The 23,535-nt window shown below is 41.1% G+C and overlaps 1 protein-coding gene across 2 annotated transcripts in view; it reads left to right on the forward strand.

Annotated features, from left to right (window-relative positions):
* The first annotated feature begins 2,326 nt into the window (after positions 1-2,326).
* Positions 2,327-23,535, forward strand: part of ppp3ca (protein phosphatase 3, catalytic subunit, alpha isozyme) — a 33,663-nt gene continuing 12,454 nt past the window's right edge. For both annotated transcript variants that reach the window (XM_058086522.2, XM_078788012.1), the window contains exons 1-7: positions 2,327-2,647; positions 9,947-10,147; positions 14,908-15,032; positions 15,122-15,233; positions 15,387-15,532; positions 15,602-15,741; positions 22,147-22,224. In XM_058086522.2, coding sequence (XP_057942505.2) covers positions 2,593-2,647; positions 9,947-10,147; positions 14,908-15,032; positions 15,122-15,233; positions 15,387-15,532; positions 15,602-15,741; positions 22,147-22,224 — 857 coding nt within the window. In that variant the 5' untranslated portion in view covers positions 2,327-2,592. The remainder of the gene's footprint in view (positions 2,648-9,946; positions 10,148-14,907; positions 15,033-15,121; positions 15,234-15,386; positions 15,533-15,601; positions 15,742-22,146; positions 22,225-23,535) is intronic.

Below are 23,535 nucleotides of genomic sequence, written 5' to 3' on the forward strand. Positions count from 1 at the left end.
AACAAGCGTAAATAGAACCGCATAGTGATTAAGGGTGCAGACAAGTCTGAAAAGCTACATGTTTTGACCAATCTTAAGTAACTTTGATAAAATGTAGAATGATTACAGCTTCTGCTTGGTGACAGATGCTCAACTCAGACGGAAGAAACAGCCACTGCGAGCACTGATATAGGTTGGATTGCAGGGTTTATAGTGTGTGTTACTTAATATGCAGTTCTGATAATTCCTTGCACCTTGCCACTGCCATATTACTTGTATTATAATTCATAGCAGCAATGCCATAGTTCGTAATCTGTGAGACGACGTTTCTCCAAATGAGAAATCTCATTCAGGCTACTTATGTTTTTCGATATACAGTATATTCATCATATAAACTGGTTGTTTTAGCCTGTTTCATAATAATAATAATATATAATGTCAAAATGGCCCCCCAATCTTGTCTTTTTTTTAATTTTGCATGGAAAATATTGGACACACCCTCTGTAATGTATCATACGTACATGCATTATTATTACATGTGCAATATCTGCAGTAAACAAGGCTCATTAGCTTGTTCGCTAACAATGCATCACTTAATCACCTAGTAATGGAAAGGCTAAGACCATTAAAACTAGTTATTAATTTAGAGACTATTTGTAATCAGGCACCAAAACCCCACTAATAAATCCAATTCCCAGAACCCCAGGCAATATGTTAGATTCCACAAAATATATGTTAATCATTGATGACTTGACTCAGCCGTGCAATTGCATAAACCTAGACACTCTGTCTGTGCATGCAGCCTGCTTTAGAGTCAATGACGGCGGCGGCCCTCTCAATGCACCATTAACTCCTACGACATTGCCAGCGCACCAATGCCAGTAACAACAACGTCAACAAATGTGCCTGCCAGTCATTCAGAAAAGCTTCGTTCTCGGTCGTTCATTTGACTTGCCAGTTGCTCATTAGTTGGCCCTTTTTACTTCTATTGCACATAAACTGCAGTACAAACACAAGGAGTTCATTTAGTGTCAATGCTGACTATGACAAAAGCACGAAGACATCATCCATCTTGGTCACACACACACATCCTCCTTTCGTCACTACTTTTGGGTTCATCAGTCCAAGCTCTTATTGGCACCTTCAAGGACACACCACATTCACCCAGGATGGTATATTGGACATGGTGCTATGTTAAGTCCCCTGAGCAGCAACATGGATTGTGTGGGTCTTTGCAGTTAAGCTGTCCCATTGGAAGACAAGGGTGGGGGGGGCATGACTTAGAGGACTTCAACACTTCTGAAGAATGCAGTTCATGATAAAGGTAATTATGTTGTTTAATGATGAACACCAATTAGCAAACTCTGACATGAGCCTCATTTATTCACAGGGAGACAAAGAGTCATGGCGCCATCTAGTGGCGAGTTCACTACTCACCCTCTGTTTACAGTACATTGCAAGGTGATTAGTAAAATCCTGTCCAGATTTTAGGTTCTCTTTTTACGCACAAATAAAACCACCACAAACAAATCGGGACTTTAAATAGATCTATCCTAATTTATTCACTTCTGGGTTTGTTATTTTCCCATCCAATAGTGCATATATCCATGTTCAAAGTCTTCACTATCATCATGTATGCGTATTATTTTATTAAAATGTTTGTACATGATTTACTTTGTGGTTATAAACATGTTAGTGTTTGTGTTGTCTTCAGGTGTATGTCTTCTTTTGTGGTGGCAAAAGAAAAATAACAGTCCTTTTACATGGGAGCCTCTAGTGGACATAAGATGGAACTACAACGAGGGCGGAGCTATATCCGGGTCAATTCAGTCTTAAAGATACAGTCAACACTGCATGTGCATTTTCTATTTTTTTGTGTACAGTGGCTGCTAATTTATGTTTTAGAATAGGCATGCTAAGTAGGCATAAGTGCAGTTCAAGATTTTAAATGGCTGGAGGTGTATCGCTTAATTATATTTTTAAAACTTTCGTAATTACACTTCATCATATGAGTGATAATTTATGTGTAACGTGCTGTTATATTTTAAACAAGTGAGGTGATGTTGCTCTACTCTTATCCATATACTTCATTACAGTATTCAGGAGTTTGTACCACATGTTACATTTTTGCTTTAAAAAAATCCAGAACAGCAGAACACTCCGTGCTGTGCGTGTGTGGGGGGGGCTGCCCCTTCTCGAGGCTGCATTAAGCAGGCAGTCCCCTGAAAATTTTTGCGTGGGAGTTCCCTTCAACCCCCCCCCCTCCTCCATCTCTTGCTCTCTCAATCTCCCTCCCTCTCTCCTGCATCCTCCCCCACAGCAGCAGCAGCTTAGCCCTGCATCCAGTTTCCTCCAGCATCCAGCATCCAGCAACCATCATCCATCCGTCCCTGGGAAGCAGCATCAGGTCCTTCCCGGGAAGAGCACCGACCCACGGCGGAAGAGGAACAAGAAGAAGAAGAAGAGGAGGGGAGGGGACGCATCCTCACCATCCGAGTGATGCCACAGCACCAACTGCATTTGGAGCAGCAGCCCTGAGAGTTGATCTGTTTGAGCGGGTTCTGGTTCAGGAGAGGACGCGTTTCCAGCCTCGAAGACAGCAGCAACCTGCCCATGAAGATGTCCAACGCTGACATCGTCCAAAACGCCGCCGATCGGGTGGTCAAATGTGAGTAATACCCCCCCCCCCCCCCCCCCCAACACACACACACACAGTCATGTTGCCTTTAGATATTACATAACATCTTCTTGTGCCATGGTCGTTAACGTGGCCTCTATTCTCTATGTCGTGCATCCATGGTGCATTCGCGGCGAAGTTCCTTTTTTTATGTTGACAAACAATCCTATTTTCTAGGCAGCCCACACGAACTACACGAGAACAATACCGCACGGGGAGATATGGGGGGGTATAAATTTTAAAACCGTGATCATGTATTTTTTATGTTTGTTCTCAGCTGTCAGTATTTGAATGTGTCTTAGCGCTGGCTGGGGAGAAGGGGGTGAGGGTGGGGGGTGGGGGGGGTGCATGAGAGGAAAGAGACAGCTAAATGCTGAGCTCCTGCAAGAAGATGGGGCAGTGATGCAGCAGGATTTTCAACAAGGAGAAGGCACGGAATTATGAACATGTATTGTCTTCTATGTTTGTTGATATAAGGACTCCTAGATGCATGAGTGCATGCTAGCTCAATGCATCACAGTGGAAACAAAGTATGATGATCAATATAAGATGATGAAGGGCTCACACAGTTGTGCCATAACTCATTTAGCCCCGGCTCATTTTTGTCTATGGAGCAGCTCAGTGTGTGCAAATGTATTCACCAGCGTTATTAGAGCAATGGCTGTGCAGGTCACTCAGCAACGGCAACTTTTGCACTTGAGGTGACAGACTTGTATAAAGAGTGATCTGCACTTTGAGTCACATTGGGGCAGCACTGTAGATCACTTGCTTCTAATATGTACTATGTCCCTCTCCTTTTGCGATATAAGCTAACCAATACACACTATGGAAGACATCGCTCAGTATGATGCAGTGCAGGTCGACACCATTGCAACCGCCAACCACAATAATAAACATTTTGATGCTATTTTTTTTTTTTTTAGATTTTATATCAACCCTGCATACTAAATTCTATCTTGCACACTTTGTGACTCTGCTGCTGACACATCATTATATTTGCGCTCCTGGCTCATGATTCATGTGTAAAATCCCCTCAATTTGATGTTTTACAGAAGCACGCCTCATTACGCCTTCTATTTCATCCAACTGCTGATCTCTGTTGCTTGTTGAACCCCATATATAATATCCAAAATTCTGTCTTTTTAAAGAGAAGAGTGCAAGATGCTGATTTGACAATATGTTTATTACTGTGGTTGTGTTTGGAAGTGGTGTACAGCTGCACTGCATCATCCCGGGGACTGTTAATATAACATTTCATCTCTCTCTTGTAGCTAAATAAGGCAACCTATGCTTACATGTTTCCAATCGACATTATTTGCTTATTTGCAGACCATCATTTAGAAAAAAAGTAGTTCAGCCGAAAAGAAAAAGATGCAAAGAAACCCACTATTGTGTCGCTGAAGTGATAAAAGCAGATGATTGTGATGAGTGGAGACAGAGTCGTCATATGTGGCCCGTGTAGCTAACTACTGAGGACAAGCGAGTTATTTTTATCCCCCGACAAGTGAAACTACTACAAGTTCACAGCGTCTCTTATTTCTCTTGTACCGTCCTAACAGGCAGAAGAAACGCAATGCAAATGGATGATCTGTCGGCCCGTGCAGTTTGTTTGGCAAGGGGACTGTCATCATTGTGTTGTGGCGGAAGCGAGAGGCATATTGGGGGCAGCTACAGTGAAGAAAATAAGTATTTGAACACCCTGCTATTTTGCTATTTCTCCCACTTAGAAATCATGGAGGGGTCTGAAATTTTCATCGTAGGTGCATGTCCACTGTGAGAGAGATAAACTAAAAAGAAAAATCCAGAAATCACAATGCATGATTTTTTAACAATTTATTTGTGTGATACAGCTGCAAATAAGTATTTGAACACCTGAGAAAATGAATGTTAATATTTGGTACAGTAGCCTTTGTTTGCTATTACAGAGGTCAAACGTTTCCTGTAGTTTTTCACCAGGTTTGCACACACTGCAGGAGGGATCTTGGCCCACTCCTCCACACAGATCTTCTCTAGATCAGTCAGGTTTCTGGGCTGTCGCTGAGAAACACGGAGTTTGAGCTCCCTCCAAAGATTTTCGATTGGGTTCAGGTCTGGAGACTGGCTGGGCCATGCTAGAACCTTGATATGCTTCTTACGGAGCCACTCCTTGGTTTTCCTGGCTGTGTGCTTCGGGTCGTTGTCGTGTTGGAAGACCCAGCCACGACCCATCTTCAATGCTCTGACAGAGGGAAGGAGGTTGTTCCCCAAAATCTCACAATACACGGCCCCAGTCATCCTCTCTTTAATGCAGTGCACTCGTCCTGTCCCATGTGCAGAAAAACACCCCCAAAGCATGATGCTACCACCCCCATGCTTCACAGTAGGGATGGTGTTCTTCGGATTGTACTCTTCATTCTTCTTCCTCCAAACACGCTTATTGGAATTATGACCAAAAAGTTCTATTTTGGTCTCATCTGACCATAAAACTTTCTCCCATGACTCCTCTGTATCATCCAAATGGTCATATGCAAACTTAAGACGGGCCTTGACATGTGCTGGTTTAAGCAGGGGAACCTTTCGTGCCATGCATGATTTCACATCATGACGTCTTAGTGTATTACCTACAGTAACCTTGGAAACGGTGGTCCCAGCTCTTTTCAGGTCATTGACCAAGTCCTGTCGTGTAGTTCTGGGCTGATTCCTCACCTTTCTTAGAATCATTGAGACCCCACGAGGTGATATCTTGCATGGGGCTCCACTCCGATTGAGATTGACCGTCATGTTTAGCTTCTTCCATTTTCTAATGATAGCTCCAACAGTGGACCTTTTTTCACCAAGCTGCTTGGTAATTGCTCCGTAGCCCTTTCCAGCCTTGTGGAGGTGTACAATTTTGTCTCTGGTGTCTTTGGACAGCTCTTTGGTCTTCGCCATGTTACAAGTTAAAGTCTTACTGATTGTATGGGGTGGACAGGTGTCTTTATGCAGCTAACGACCTCAAACAGGTGCATCTGATTCAGGATGATACATGGAGTGCAGGTGGACTTCTAATGGGCAGACTAACAGGTCTTTCAGGGTCAGAATTCTAGATGATACACAGGTGTTCAAATACTTATTTGCAGCTGTATCACACAAATAAATTGTTAAAAAATCATGCATTGTGATTTCTGGATTTTTCTTTTTAGTTTATCTCTCTCACAGTGGACATGCACCTACGATGAAAATTTCAGACCCCTCCATGATTTCTAAGTGGGAGAAATAGCAAAATAGCAGGGTGTTCAAATACTTATTTTCTTCACTGTACTAAGGGAGGAGGTCCATAGGAGCACCTCATGTGTGGGTATAAAGGAAGATGTTTTGTACTATGTGTTGAATTATTAAAATAGGTCAAGTGGGTTGGCAGGTATTGCATTAAAATTAAGTAAAAAATATGTACATTGAGGGCCACGTGTGAGCTGGAACCTATCCCAGCCTGACAGTGAGCAGACCTCCGAACCACATTGCAAAAGTAGAAAATAAAACAACTGTCCCTTCAACCCATCTCAGTTACACTTGTGATACTTCAAATGCAGCTGCTGCCATCTTGTGGATTTAGGAGGTTGCCTACAGCCACAGCTGTTGGTACCAGTGTTTTTTTGACCCAGCAGCAGCAGTTACAGTGAAGAAAATAAGTATTTGAACACCCTGCTATTTTGCTATTTCTCCCACTTAGAAATCATGGAGGGGTCTGAAATTTTCATCGTAGGTGCATGTCCACTGTGAGAGAGATAAACTAAAAAGAAAAATCCAGAAATCACAATGCATGATTTTTTAACAATTTATTTGTGTGATACAGCTGCAAATAAGTATTTGAACACCTGTGTATCATCTAGAATTCTGACCCTGAAAGACCTGTTAGTCTGCCCATTAGAAGTCCACCTGCACTCCATGTATCATCCTGAATCAGATGCACCTGTTTGAGGTCGTTAGCTGCATAAAGACACCTGTCCACCCCATACAATCAGTAAGACTTTAACTTGTAACATGGCGAAGACCAAAGAGCTGTCCAAAGACACCAGAGACAAAATTGTACACCTCCACAAGGCTGGAAAGGGCTACGGAGCAATTACCAAGCAGCTTGGTGAAAAAAGGTCCACTGTTGGAGCTATCATTAGAAAATGGAAGAAGCTAAACATGACGGTCAATCTCAATCGGAGTGGAGCCCCATGCAAGATATCACCTCGTGGGGTCTCAATGATTCTAAGAAAGGTGAGGAATCAGCCCAGAACTACACGACAGGACTTGGTCAATGACCTGAAAAGAGCTGGGACCACCGTTTCCAAGGTTACTGTAGGTAATACACTAAGACGTCATGATGTGAAATCATGCATGGCACGAAAGGTTCCCCTGCTTAAACCAGCACATGTCAAGGCCCGTCTTAAGTTTGCATATGACCATTTGGATGATACAGAGGAGTCATGGGAGAAAGTTTTATGGTCAGATGAGACCAAAATAGAACTTTTTGGTCATAATTCCAATAAGCGTGTTTGGAGGAAGAAGAATGAAGAGTACAATCCGAAGAACACCATCCCTACTGTGAAGCATGGGGGTGGTAGCATCATGCTTTGGGGGTGTTTTTCTGCACATGGGACAGGACGAGTGCACTGCATTAAAGAGAGGATGACTGGGGCCGTGTATTGTGAGATTTTGGGGAACAACCTCCTTCCCTCTGTCAGAGCATTGAAGATGGGTCGTGGCTGGGTCTTCCAACACGACAACGACCCGAAGCACACAGCCAGGAAAACCAAGGAGTGGCTCCGTAAGAAGCATATCAAGGTTCTAGCATGGCCCAGCCAGTCTCCAGACCTGAACCCAATCGAAAATCTTTGGAGGGAGCTCAAACTCCGTGTTTCTCAGCGACAGCCCAGAAACCTGACTGATCTAGAGAAGATCTGTGTGGAGGAGTGGGCCAAGATCCCTCCTGCAGTGTGTGCAAACCTGGTGAAAAACTACAGGAAACGTTTGACCTCTGTAATAGCAAACAAAGGCTACTGTACCAAATATTAACATTCATTTTCTCAGGTGTTCAAATACTTATTAGCAGCTGTATCACACAAATAAATTGTTAAAAAATCATGCATTGTGATTTCTGGATTTTTCTTTTTAGTTTATCTCTCTCACAGTGGACATGCACCTACGATGAAAATTTCAGACCCCTCCATGATTTCTAAGTGGGAGAAATAGCAAAATAGCAGGGTGTTCAAATACTTATTTTCTTCACTGTATTTGCTTTTGAAGACTATGCATCCAACGACTATATCTACTGCATTTAAATACGTAGACGTCACTTGCAGTATAAATTCACTAGCCATCATGATCGTGACTATGATGCAGTAATACTCTGATTCGGCAACATGGGACAGTATATTTCCTTCCTCCTGCACACATCACTTAAATACGTAGACGTCACTTGCAGTATAAATTTACTAGCCCATCATGATCGTGACTATGATGCAGTAATACTCTGATTCGGCAACATGGGACAGTATATTTCCTTCCTCCTGCATGCATCACGTACAGTACAAATACAGTATGATGATGGTACCAAGAGTCTCGTGTGCTTTTGTTAGTTGAACCTCCCGTAAACACACACCGCCTTGTTTAGCTAACTGAGGAACCATGGAGCATTTCCTGACTGAACTCAAGGTTGCTAATTAGCAACACAACACAACACATGTCGTTTTCATTGTTGACAGTGGAGTCTGTCGAAACTCCTCAAGATGAAATTGGATGTACATTTTCCGTGTTTTACGAGAAGGCCAAATGCAGTTTTCTGCATCGGCACTGGCTCGACTCCAACAGTCAGCTGCTGCTTGCTGCTTGCTGCTGCTGCCGCCGCCACTGCTGCTGCAGTTGCCCAGCAACATACAGTATTTCATAGTTTGACTCTGCTGCTTGGGAGCTGAGCTGGAGTCAGCTTCTTTCATCTCTCCACTGTACATCAGCCTATGTGCGTGTGCATGTGTTTGTGTGTTGAACACCATTTGTATCTGAGCTATTTTATACGTACATATCTCCATGAACCTGCGTACATTTGTCGTTTACTTCTGTGATACATTTGAAGCAAACAACAATCAACACTCCACATTCAGTGATGACATCAACCCATCTCAAATTTCCAACACTTTTGTGTGTGTGTGTGTTGACAGTGCAGAATGTGTACTGCTAATGTGTCAAAACGCACGTTGCCATCACAGATACACACTGCACTCTGTGAACCCCCCCTCCCCCACTCCCCCCCGTTCCTCCAATTAAAAACACTTGCTGGCGCTTGCCTCATTATCCTGGGAGCAGCGACTTTGAGAGTTCTCTAGCCAAGCATTCATTATTAAAGAGCATGTTGATCGTGTTCACTTTAAGCTTTGAGACACGTTCCTTTTTCTTCCCTCTGCTTGGCACCGCCGAGGGCCCATGCTCGCCTATGCAGGGCGAAAATCTGGCAGGCGTGCTATACTGCTGACTTGCTAAATGTGCACTGCTGTGTGCATGCAGAGGTATTTGCAACTTCACGATCATCTGTCTTATTTCTCCCGTTAATCTGAATTATTTACAGCACCCTCGTGTATAAAGAGTCCCTCCCTTAAGCCAGATGATCTATAGATTAACGTCAATACACGAAGCCTTAAAGCTTGTCATCACAGCACACAGGGATCAGCTCCACATCTAATAAATAACCTTTCCTGACACAGAAATAATGATCTCTTTTTCACAGTTTCCCAGCCAGTCTGTTGGTGACTGGTGCATTTTAATGGCCACAGGCTTCTGCAATCCAGGGAGAGTGCTGGATGAATTGAGGGCATGTATATGCTAAGGTTGTGTTCATTTGCTACCAACACAAACACATTTGTTTCATCATTCTTAGTCCTTTATGTTTGCACCTTTTATGAGTAATATATTCAATGGACGTTACACTTGACACCAGTACATACCGATGTAACAATATGTTCATTATTGTAGTTTGAAAACAAATCTTATGCCTATTCTGGAAGATTAATGGTGTCAGACTTACTTTTGAATAATTTACTGTTTGAGTCTGCAAATGGATTTATTGTCCTTGTGCATATTTTTAGACTATGTTGTACGTATACAGCCAAGATGGATGCGGCAGCTGTGTTACCTTTAGGCAATACATGGCTTCCCAAATGGGATTTCACAGTCATCCATCTAGCTCCTTCAAGTTTGCAACTCTTTTCACTTTGTTTTTTTTTTGTTTTTTTTTGTGATCACACTCGGTGTCCACAATCCATTTAACTTGTGTTTGTGCTTTCTCCACAGCGGTCCCCTTCCCCCTAAGCCACCGTCTTACCATGAAGGAAGTGTTTGACTGCGAAGGGAAGCCTCGAGTGGATCTCCTGAAGGCCCACCTCACCAAGGAGGGCCGTGTGGAGGAAGCCGTAGCGTTGAGAATCATCAATGAAGGGGCGGCTATCTTGCGCCAGGAGAAAACTATACTCGACATTGAGGCGCCAGTCACAGGTAGTTGAAACACTTCTAAAGTACATCTGGAGGAAGCAGGATCAACATATTTTGCTTGGGGGGAAAAAAACTAAAATGTAAAGAAAGAGAAGCTACACAAACAGGATCGGAATAACAAATTGCAGAACTGAATATTGGGATGTAATTATCATCATCTAATCATGCAGATGAGACAGTGGGGTAGAACACGAGGGCAAGAAGTTAGCTGATTGGTGAGAAAATATACAAGACAAGGAGAAAAACACTAACCGAATAAAAGTAACAAAAAAGGTGTACCCGGAGAAAATGCACGGGGGAGAATGTACAAACTCCACAGAGATGTCAGAAGGTGGGATTGAACTCAGGTCTCCTAGCTGTGAGGTCTGCGCGCTAACCACTCGACCGCCGTGCAGCTGAATCAAGTATCAAAACGGAATAATTCTTGAAAAAAACTCTGGCGCCCAAAAGGAAATTTCAATGTAGAATTTGCTACATTTAAGTATGCTGGAAATTATACTGAAAAAAATCAATTTACCTTAAATTACGATATGTCTGTGAACACAATCCATTTCTCGTAATAAAGTGTGATTCAAATGTTCTAGTACTATTAAAGAGACAAGTGTTGGACAAATAGATGTCTGTGGTGTATTTTAATTTGATTGACATATTCAGTTCATTTGGAGCTCTTAATCTTAATACAGACAAATATAGATCATCATGTATCTGTCTATTCATTAAATGCAGTACAAATTTACATATTTCAAACGTAGTTGATAATGGTGATTATCACGATTAATTAGTTAAAAATATGTGATTAATCTGATTAAAATTTCAAATCATTTGTGAGCCCTCGTGTTAAAATGTCTAAGTCATGCAGCGTTGATGAATGAAAAGACTAGTAGGGTATAGTTAGTATAATAACCAGTGTTAACTTACACATTTACACGCTCAGCATTACTCTGCCAGCGGTCCTCCCTCGCTCTGTTGGCTGTTGCTTTTGGCAGTAATAATCTTTTTGAACTGCTCATAACGCTCCATAATAATCCATTGATTATCTTGTGTAATACGCTGGCTGGGATCGCTTCTCTTTTGAGCAGAGGTAGAATAACATGACATCAAACGCCCACTTTTATGTAAACACACACAAAGCCGTGAACCAAACTTGACCAAAGTAAGTTGATTGCAGTACCGTTTAACTTGGTTTGGGGAACTTTGATTTTGTTTCTCTCCCCACTGGCATCACCATCCCCAGCATTCTTGTACCAATATAATCACAATCCCTCCTCCTCACATGGCCTAACCATCTCAGTCCCGCCTCTCTGACCTTGTCTCCCAGACGTCTAATGCGGGCTGTTCCTCTGATGTACTTGTTTCTAATTCTGTCCATCCTCATCACTCCCAACTATATATATTATATATAGGTGTGTGTGTATAAATATCTAATATGATTCTCATAAGGCATGCAATTTTTGACCAAATTGCACGAAATGCCACGCTCCCGCACAACCGATTTACTGTAAGTCAAGTACTGTTTAGAATAAGAAAAGCACAGACAGTGTGGATGAGGGAATAGATGACTAGAAGACATCACTTTGGGCATTATGATCAGTTTTTGTTTAGATAGAACTACCACAACTGTTCGGGGGCTATGAACGGCAAGCATGTTGCTATGAAGAAGCCATGCACACTTCACACCTATTTACGACCAATTTACTTACATATTTGCACGCAAAACTGTGTACTGTGGCTATAAAATTCTTGCAAGTGTCAAGGGGGCTTTACGATGTATAAGTAGATGTTAGTATACGATCTTTATTTGTATTAGTGGTCTTGGCACTCGGGTGTTGAGACCAAATGTCCGTCCAAAATTGGTGGATGTTTCTTCTTCGAACTTTTTAAGAGTTCTGGAGTGAGTCTCCTGTATTTGAATTAATGGTACGTTCGTTACTGCAGAAGTCATAAGAGCTGCATACTGTATTTGAAAATAGCTCGGGATAGACCTGGGTTCGATTCTCAGGGTGTAGTTGTTGTAGTTACATGTTCTCCCTGTGCATGCATGGGTGTTAGGTTAATTGGTGACTCCAAATTGTGCATAGGTATGAATGTGAGTGTGAATGGTTGTTTGTCTATATGTGCCCTGTGATTGGCTGATGACCAGTCCAGGTTGTACCCCGCCTCTCGCTCAAAATAGCTGGGATAGGTTCCAGCATACCCCTGCGACCCTAACAAGGATAAGCGGTACAGAAAATGGATGTATAGTTCTGTTATTATATCATTATCATCAACATAAGTCTATCTATTTGGTCTATTGTATTCAGAAGACAATTCATGTGACAAGTCATGTGACAATGAACTATCAATTTGGAGCAAAAAAAAACAACAACATCCCTGTAGTAAAATATGACTGTTATTGTGCTAAATTCTAAACAGAAAATGTGGGACTGCGGTAAAACTGCGACACATCCAAATGTTGGCTGAGTCTGAACCTGCCAATGTGTCTCCCTCTGATCAACCTAAGTTGTGGTCTAGTTTTATTCCGAGCCGAACATGCCAGGAAGCCATTTTTATTCTGGGTGTACAGCCATCAAGGGATACATTTCCTCAAGCTGCGATTTTTGCAGCTTCAAAGCCTGACCAATATATTTAGCCACTCACTGTGTGAGTTCATTCACAAAGAGGGGGAGAGTCATAGACGTATCACATCTCATTGGTTTGGGGATCAAATTCGCTCATTTGTCCATCTCTAATATGACATGGGAGCCTTTTGATTGTGTGGCTGCTTTTTTTTAAACAGTGTAATTTGTACAAACAAGGAATTGATTTGTGTGTTAGTTTCAGTCACACACCATACCCATGACACAACAGGCACATTCATACAGTATTTTAGTCACCCGTCGTATTAATTATAGCTTTTTGAAAGCAGCTAGGTTGTTTCTTTTGAAACCGTAGAAGCCTTATGAAATATTGATAACGACTGACCGTCATATATGTGTTTTGAGTGTGAAGATGCGTGTTATATTACCTCAAACTTGAATTGTGTGTGTTTGTGCGCACAATGAGACATTTGTGCGCTTGCAAAATCTTAACTTGCACAGGTGTGTGGTTGTTGGTGTATGTGCATGTTACGTGGTCGTGTGTGTGTGTTTGATTGCTCTAGTCACACAAGCGGTCTCCCACTCACATCGCTCTAAGCTTTGAGTGGGCGAAGGCCAGTGCGGAGCTGATAGGGGAGACAGGAAAGGAGGAGAATGGAGGGTGAGTAGGAGAGAGGAGGGGGACAGAGAGAGATGATAATGAAAAATTGAAGGCCGTGAGGAAATGAGATGTTGGTTTGCCATGCGAAGTCATACAATGTTCAGTGCAAAAAAAAAACAAAAAAAAAGTGTGTGTCTCGCTCACGAAAAGTGTCTTACTTCACTTTGGAGGATGACAGCCTTTCAGCTAAAGAACATAAATATCTAATTTTATGACCCTGAAGACAGCATGCTTCTCCATATTGTTCTCTTGTCCATTTTCATTATTTTGAACTGAATACGCATCTTCCATTGTACATCCTGTTATTCATTCTTCTATAGCATAGTATTGTCTACCAAGGAGTGGTCAGTAGGTGAATATATGCTCAGTCATCTTTGCTTTGTGTGACAAAGCAAATATAGTATAATACTATATATGTATACTATATATATAGTATAGCAAGTATAAAATATAAAAAATTAAGTTATAATGAATATAGCTAGCATATGTGGTTTAAATTATACTGCATTAAAATAGGCACTTCAATTGGGACCAAATAAGATGATCAGTGTCCATAGCTGTCACCATGGCTGTTTCCTACACTAGTACATATCCATAATGCCTCTACATGTTGTTGTTATCATATGCTATACAGGTCAATGAACATTAGTAGCTAAACTTTGCAAAATTGCCATCATTTGCTGACTTCAAAGATCACTAAAGTGTTGGCGCCAGAAGAGAGCAAATGTTAGCGCCCTCTCGACGCCCGCTTAACATTGCAAACAGTCGCTTTAATAATGTATGAATTTTATGCCTGTGAATATTCTCATTCAGGTCATTGTTTTCCCAGGGCATTGAATAGATCATGCTTGGACTGTACGACTGAATTAATTTTTGTTTTGGCACATGCCAACATAAACATAAATGACCCCCGGGCCTCACTTTGTACACCTCTGTTTTATAGTGATCTTTTTGTTACAATTAATTACTTAATGTACACTTAATGTAGACTTAGTTAATGTACATACATTCATCCATTTTCTATACTGCTTATCCTCATTAGGGTTGTGGGGGTATGCTGGAGCCTATCACAGCTGTCTTCGGGCAAGAGGCGGGGTACAACCTGGACTGGTCGCCAGCCAATCACAGGGCACATATAGACAATCATTCACATTCACATTCATACCTATGGACAATTTGGAGTTGCCAATTACATTTACTCCACACCCAGGAATCGAACGCAGGTCTTCCCGATCTCCTGACTGTGTGGCCTACATGCTAACCACTCTCCACCGTTCGGCAGTTATCAGAATCAGAAAAGGTTTATTGTTTTGGTTGGTATGGTTTTGGTGAGGTAGGTGCAGACACATCTATTAAAAAAAGAATGAAAAATACAAAATATACAGAATACACAGTATAAATATACGTACACAGTCTGTTTTTTGTTTTTTCTTTTTGTACATAAAAGTTAATGTACATAAAAGCACAAAACAAATGAAAATAGTTTTTGAGACTGTAATATCTGGTGTCCTTGGGTTGATTTCCAGTATGCGGGGACATCCACGGGCAGTTTTTTGACCTGATGAAGCTTTTCGAAGTGGGAGGATCACCAGCCACAACACGCTACCTGTTCCTGGGGGACTATGTCGACCGTGGCTACTTCAGTATTGAGGTGCAACCATCACATAGGAAATGACTATACTGTACTATACTGTCTTATTGCACTGAAATAACATCTTCTTTTCAATTTTGTCTTAATAGTGTGTTTTATATCTTTGGTCACTGAAAATCCTCTATCCAAAGACACTATTTTTACTGCGTGGAAATCATGAATGTAGACATTTGACAGAATATTTCACCTTCAAACAAGAATGTGAGTACCCCTTATTGTCTATTATGTACTGTACATTGCTATCTTGCTAATGAATGTTTGTTTTCTTTTCTTTTGGACTAACCAGATGTTTGTTCATATTGTAGTTTTGATGATATGTCAGCAGTATAACGAGTTCCTCCCTTTCCCTGGCAGGTAAAATCAAATATTCGGAGCAGGTGTACGACTCGTGTATGGATGCGTTTGACTGCCTTCCTCTGGCTGCGCTCATGAACCAACAGTTTCTGTGTGTCCATGGTGGACTCTCACCTGAAATACACACCTTAGACGATATTAAAAAGGTAATACTCTGCCGGTGGAGTGATTTTGTATTGTTTATATGAACTGTGTGTATGTTCTTCCTTGTTCAGTTGGATCGGTTTAAGGAGCCGCCGGCTTTTGGGCCCATGTGCGACCTGCTTTGGTCGGATCCTCTGGAGGACTTTGGTAATGAGAAAACCCAGGAATATTTCAGCCACAACACAGTGCGAGGGTGCTCCTACTTTTACAGGTGAGCATCAGGAAATAGGTGCACATTCAGAGTCCATCCCTGTCCCTCATAGCCACTAATGTACTTTATATTGGACACCTGCGTAACATTTAGTACATCCTGGCTATTCCAAAAACTACTCTTAGCAAGTCTCCCTGAACAGAAATCAGCAAAGCAATCCAATAAAAAAAAATGCAGGGATTTAATGATAGAAAGGAAACCAATGTAAATGAACTCATTATGCAGCTATTAAGCAGAGCATGTTATAAAGAGGAAGTGAGAGCTAATCTACTATTGTTATAAGATGTAAGAGAGCTGTACGAGAGGGTGGTGATGAGGACAAGTGATTAGATGCTAGTGGGGGTGAGGGTTTTCTTAATGGAGGTTCTGTTCTGCTCCTAATGGCAGTATGGGAAGAATAAATCCAAATTCATATTAGAGACTTAGTCTTTACTGTCAGTTAAATGATGAACAATCACAATGAAATAGCTTTGCTGAAGGGCTACGTGTTGTTATTTCCCTTCACAACACAGTACCATGGTTGTTGTGGTTGATGACTGTACAAGAATTTAGCAGAAAACCAAAGTTGACAAAAAAAAGACTTTACAACTGGACTATTTTTAGCAACATGTTTGCTTCACTGTCCCTCTGCAAGGTCCAGCTATATTTGGCCACAAAACAGTACCTTCCATATTGAAATGCATTTTGGTAAGGATTGCTTTCATGACATAGTAATTAAATAAAGACAGTAGAACACAATCTGTAATGGGACACTGGTCGACATCCTATTTCTTCAGATTCAGTAGAAAATAGTAGAAATATACTGCGTATATTATAAAAGCACGGTATCGATATCCTCTGTGTGGAGTTTGCATGTATAAATGTGTGGCAATCTGACATTTTGTTGTTGTTTTTTATTATAGTGATGATGATGATGTCGGCAATAGGATTACTATCAGTTATTTTGAGTCTTACATTATTATGGTTAATATTTTCATTATTACTATTACCAGTAGTGTAATAGTACACACACACACACACACAGGAGTATCTTACAATATTTCCTGGCAGAGCAAATCAATGTAGCATGTCAGGGCATTTAGATTAGCATTTGCCCCATTGGCTGCACAGGGCAAGGGAGAAACAAACAAACATATATACCGTATTCTGGTCGGGAGTTGTCTATCGTCAACAAAGCATGTCGTGTTGTGGAGTTGATGCTGACCAAAATGTTTCTGATTGTGGGTTGGGAACAGCCCATACGCTATAGCTATATCACTGTAGCTCCAACCGGCCTCCACCGTACTCTACGTTGTTCATTTGATAGACGTGGCATGATGCCGTTCACTGGACTAACAATGCTGGCCTTCTTTGGGCCTGAATGGCGGATGGTGCATGCCAGTTTCTGTTTGTCAGCATGTTGCCAATATAATGTTTGCTGAAACATTTATTATACAGCACCTTTCATAGCCCATGCACTGTATTTAATGTAAGTGACATTATTATTCTTGCTAATCGTACAATAAAATACAGAGAAATGTCATACGTGGAGGCACTGCAGTACTCCACTTTATCGTGAAGGGGAGTGGGCGTGCGTTAGCTGGAACATGATTTTTGCTGCCGTCCTACCATAGAGAGGTAAAGCCAGTGTTTTTGTTTCTTTTTTTGTTGTTTTTTACAGCAGCACCATCTGGAACTAGCTACCAAGTCAAATACTTTAAATATATTTTAATGCCCTGATGAATTAATGAATAAATTTGACTACCAAGTACTACTGTACTGGGATATCCAAGCTCAGCAGGGGGTGATCGGACCTTTACAACAAAGTATCAGAGCATGAAAGCATCTGTTAAAGTTAACCACTGATACTAAGAACATACAAAAAAAAGTTACTGTAAACCACTCCACACGCTCACCTTGCTCCAGGAATACTTTCATCTAAAAGTCTGTTTTGTCGTAATTATTCTGTGGGGTTTTATTTGTTTTTTTTTTTATACAGAATCCTATGATACTGTCTTGGTGCTTGTAGTAGTCCTTGGTATACACTGTGCATCGCTTTATCAAACCACAGATACTAATAATAACATGTGAATTTTTGAAGTTATCTCTATCTTCAGAGTCTATGTGACGAAGTAGAGCTTTTCAGTAAGACGATTCTGCTATTTACAATAATAGTCATTTATCCCTCGTGACCTTTTCCTATTGTTACTGTCCGTTACTTACCTCACCATTATTAGTACTCAAGAAGCACCGCTCCCTAGGGCTCACTGGCCAATGCAAGATAATCGCTGTCTAAAATACAAGGTGCTCTTTATGAAGTCGAAGGCTACATGGAAATCCAGTCAATTCTAATATAGTATTGATCTCACTGTGGCCAAACCAGTTGACAGAGTGGGAGGACATGAGAGTTACAAACCAAGCACTGATCGCAGCATTATAGGACTTACAAGAATTACATTTTCAAATAGCCGTAACACATAACCACCATACATTGGTAATTACAGTGTTCCCTCATTTATCATGGACGGTAGGTTTCCAAAATAGCCCACAACAAGTGAAATCTGAACTTTATTTGTTTACAGTTGTGTTTTAAGGCTGTAAATCCCATCACAATACACTCTATACACGTTTCTTTTGTTACCATTGTCAATCAGTGAGGATTCAGTACAAAATGGGCAGGTTCTTTCTTGTCAATAAGGACTGTTGTGGCTCTATATTTGACCTGCTGTTGTCTGCTGAGGGTTCCTAATTGCTAGTACAGCCACATAAACACACAAACTAGATGGAATTGCACGTCTTCAACGTTAGTATACAACACCCTCTACTGGTAGCAGTAGTAAATACAAAAACACACATACACAAAAGCACAGATATATCGCTCTAATACACCACAAGGACGCAGAACACAATGTATGTTCAAAACAGTAAATCTGCAAAAAAAGGTGAACCGTGATGTAGCAAGGGAAGACTGTACCACATGTGTCATATTTGGCCATCGCTGTCTACTTCCTGGAATTAATGTCATCTGTTAAGTACACCATTTGGACTAAGTTTGCTTTTTCACACTTTGTTCTGCAACCAGGATTCAGTGGAACCTCTGTTTTTGCTAAATTAAAATTAATTACAAAAATCGATTTTTTCCACGGGTTAGGAATAGATTTAATAGAAAATGCCACATTTTTATTAACAACTCTCAAGTTTCACTGCGCTTCTGTAAGAACCCCTCACACATTTGCCCACAACACACTCCTTATACATGGCACCCATGGAGTTTAAAAGGCTATATTTTGTCACATTTATGTCCCATTTCATCCTTGAAAACACTATAGTTGTACTACAATGAGGATTCAAGTCAGGGCAGTAGATGGAGATGATTATACGCAATGACCAGCGGCCTGGCAGATTGGTTTTATGAGGGCGGAAATGTTTTCACGTTCTCAACACAGAACTTCCATCTCCGTCTCTCTCGCTCATTCTCACTTGTCAGATTTCTCACTTGCTCTCTCTCTCTCTCTGTTTCGCTTTCTTTCACTCAGGCTCACCGACACATACTGTAATTTCACAAAGGAAAGAAGAAATGTGAGCCTCAGGCAGGCAGTGTGTGTCTGCGTGTTTGTGTGTGCATGCCTGTGTGTGTTTTCTCTGACTAATCAATAGAAACCGTTGGAGTGGACAGAAAATAATCCAGTACATGTTGTGCTTAGGGATCTTTGTTTCCAGCTTTAATAGACAGCCTTTATGCAAGACCAAACAACGATATTTTATCAACAAAATGCACCAAAATGACTCCCTTTTAACTCTTATATAACACTTGTTGAATACAACGTTATGCCTTGTCTTGTCAGTGCATGCTGCCAGCCGTGAGGAGAGAATGTATCCAGTGCAGTGCCTATTCCTGTCATTTTATATGTGGGCCACCTTGGGAGCGTTCACCATTGTGACCCACATACACGCAGGGATGGGATGGCACAGTTTCGCCAGGTGCTCAGGGCACAGCGGCCTCCTTGTTGTTCTACCGGCACAAACCTTGAGCGTTTAAATATTTCAAACACTTGTGAAAGTTTAATGGCTGTGTGGATGGTGGGGAGGAAGTGCTGGAGGAGAGGAGGATGATGGGAAGCATGAGTCCTGCATGCTTTGTTGGGACAGAAAGTGACTTTAATAGTGTTTTCACAATTGATCAAAACTTAATTAGAAGGAAGAATTTATCAATTTGTCTAATTTCAAAACCCTTCCCAAAATGTTAAAATAAAAAAAATATGTTCCAGGATTACTCCGTCCCTATTATACAACAAGAATGTATAGCTGTATAGGCAGTGTGTTTAATAACATGTGGAGGATATTTGTGTGAATGAGAGGGACCCAAGTGGAAGAGTGAGGTTACAGGGAGAAGAGATACAGAAGGTGGAGAATTTTAAGTACCTGGGGTCAACAGTTCAACAATGGAGATTGTGAAAAGGAGGCGAAGAAGCGTGCGCAGGCAGAATGGAATGAGTGGAAAAAGTTTCAGGCGTGATGTGTGATAGAAGAGAGTTTCATCTAAAATGAAAGGAAAGGTATACAAAACTGTGGTGAGACCAGCCATGTTGTTTGGTCTAGAGACGGTGCCACTGAGGAAAAGACAGGAAGCAGAACTGGAGGTAGATGAGGATGCTGAGGTTCTCATTGGGAGTGACCAGGATGGATAGGATCAGGAACAAGTACATCAGAGGGACATTACATGTTAGAAGTTAGAGATGGTTGGGACATGTCCATAGGAGAGATAGTGAATACATTGTTAGAAGTATGCTGCGTTTAGAGCTGCCAGGTAGGAGGTGAAGAGGAAGACCAAAGAGGAGGTTTATGGATGTAGTGAAGGAGGACATGAGGGTAGTTGGTGTGAGAGAGACCCATGCAGAAGACAGGGTTGAAGGGAGGCGGTGGATTTGCAGTGGCGACACCTGAAGGGAAAAGCTGAAAGAGAAAGAATTTTAATAACATGTACATTCATATCTCTCATGCAAGTACACTGATATACTAACTGCTCTAAAATAAAAACAAAATAAAGTAGAACTACTAACCCTTTTAAAGATGCTTATACAGTATACAGTATAGGTATATCTGGAATGAAAGCCCCATTGTATGTCATATGTTGACAGGCAGCATATATGAGAGCATCTTGAGCTGTGTAGTCTGTGTAATCACATACGTTGCTTGTGACATACTGTAGAAAACAGCTACATGCTATATACATTAGTGTCTGCTTGGTGAGATATACTGGTGTATGATGTTTGCATTATGTATTGCTCATACGGTATAGTACTGACATTGCGGCCCCTCCCTTCAAACATCAGGCCCCACGATCCATGTCCACATTTTGCATGGGGGTGGGGGGGGTTGTATTCCTGGCAAATACGGATCAGATGTGCAGTATGTATATGTGCAGTGTATATAATATATGCAATTACGCAGCTTTTAATGAAGTATATAGGAGTCACTAAATGGAAAACATTGATATGCTTTTTGATACAATGCACTGCCACAAGATGTTGTTATTATAATGTATTTAAATCACATAACGTCTTTCTCGATTTTAATAGGTGACGATATGTCTTTTGTTTATGATATGATTTGATGAAAGGTGTGTTGAGAGCTGCTTCATGGTGCTTTGTATTCCTGCGCTGTACATGTCCTGCCCCTAAATACCCACCTGATATCCCATAATGATGCAATGCTTTTTTCCCCTCAATTACCTGGCCCAATTTATGGACTAATATACATGCGGTAACCAATTTGCACAAAAGTATCACTACTGGCACCAGATGTAGCTTTGTGACTCAACCAATCTCCTATGTCCCCCTTCATGTTGAGGCAATATGTGAAGCTTTGTATGCAGTACAGGCTTTCTGTATGTTGTATGCGATTGGAGCGGCTCATTTCCTCTCAGGTTAAAGCTGGAGGGCAGGAAGATGTGACTGTTGCTTGCTGGGCTAGTTTGTTTTGCTCGGGCGGCTGCTTTTTTCTTTTTTTTTTCACGTGCTTGCATCATCCTTGGCAAGTCTTTCATTAATATATTTATGAGTGATAAATCTTCTTGCATCCACTGCTGAGGGAAATTGGATGGATAATCACTAACCTGACATTCTGTTGCGTGATGGATGGAACAACACATTTTCACGTCAGCTGAGGGTTGGATTATGTGCCTAATTGATGAATTTGTCACTTTCTCACACTGACTACTTTGCGATATATTCAAAGCATGCGGTGATGATTATTAAAGCAAACAGTCCTATGTAGGTTTCATGTTGATGGCCTTGCCTGGACACTTTGCATTGTCTTAGTACAAACAATGACGCTAATGTTACTGTTTTTGTGTTGACATTTATTGTCAACATTGGTCAGCTTTGCAACAAATGCAAATAACATTTCTGATATGTTCTTTTGCAGTTATCCAGCTGTGTGTGAGTTCCTACAGAGCAATAACCTATTATCAATAATCCGAGCACACGAGGCACAAGATGCAGGGTAAGTTATCATAGCATTCAGCATATCAGAACAGTATACATTATCAAAAATATATCATATATTGGGACTGGGCTGCATGGCGGATGAGTGGTTAGCCACACAGCTAGGACGCCCAAGTTCAATTCCACCGTTGGCCAATCCCCACGCATGCGTTGTTTTTCCTCTGGGTACTTCGGTTTCCTCCCACATTCCAAAAACATGCTAGGTTAATTGGCGACTCCAAATTGTCCATAGGTATGAATGAGTGTGAATGGTTGTTTGTCTATATGTGCCCTGTGATTGGTTGGCGACCAGTCCAGGGTGTACCCCGCCTCTCGCCCGAAGACAGCTGGGATAGGCTCCAGCACCCCCCGCGACCCTCGTGAGGATAAGCGGTAAAAATGAATGAATGAACATTACGACTGTCAATCCATCAAAATATCTAATCATGATTAATTGCATTTGTACATAATTAACTAACTTTTAATTGCAATTAATCACAGATTGAAATTTACAGTTTACAAACAGTGCGATTCCTTTTGATACAATTCAACTGTTCACCCTACATTGTAAAATAAATAAGCTATTTCTTAAAGTGGCATTCTGACAGTATTTTCAAAAGTGTGGATGATGGGTCTGTTTTCATTTAGTACTTTGGATTTTCTGTTGTTCCTGTCTTAGTTTTACACAATATATGACAAGAAAAATCGATTAGATCGCTATAACGTACATGTGTTCCTGGTGGCAAATGCTAGCGCTGTTAATGCTATGTAGATCCATTCTTGCCTTCAGTCACGGTCACATTGACACAATTGCCCCCCAAATAGCTTGCAGTCCTAAGCAAAAAATTTATAATATTGTATCTAAAAAACACTTGTGAGTTGGGACACTCGTAAAAAAAAAATAATAATAAATACCTGCAGTGAAACTTCTCTCCTCTCCCTGACTTTTGAGAGACAACATCCTCTGTGACCACTCAACTCACAGTGACAGTAGATACAAATAACTTTGGTCTTGTTGAGAGAGCCATCTGCCAGGGCTTTGAAGCTAAAATTACCATTCAAAATAACTTTTTCTTGGTTCATTTCTGCTCAATATTGGTTCCTACTTGTGGCTCCTCAAACTGAGGTGTGAGACAAGGGTCAAACATGATATGCGTCCGTCAATCGCGCATCAAAAAATAATGCCGTTAAAGGAAATTGGCCCTCTATATACGTATATATATATTATACATGTGCATGTGTGTATACTGTAAACATATGTACATAATGTACATACTGTATGTGTGCGTACCTTTTTAAACTGCTATTTCAATGTAATTTACTGTATCTT

The sequence above is a fragment of the Doryrhamphus excisus genome, linkage group LG21, assembly GCF_037039965.1.
Source record: "Doryrhamphus excisus strain RoL-2023G ecotype Guam linkage group LG21, RoL_Dexc_Guam_v1.1, whole genome shotgun sequence".
In the NCBI taxonomy this organism is placed as follows: domain Eukaryota; kingdom Metazoa; phylum Chordata; class Actinopteri; order Syngnathiformes; family Syngnathidae; genus Doryrhamphus; species Doryrhamphus excisus.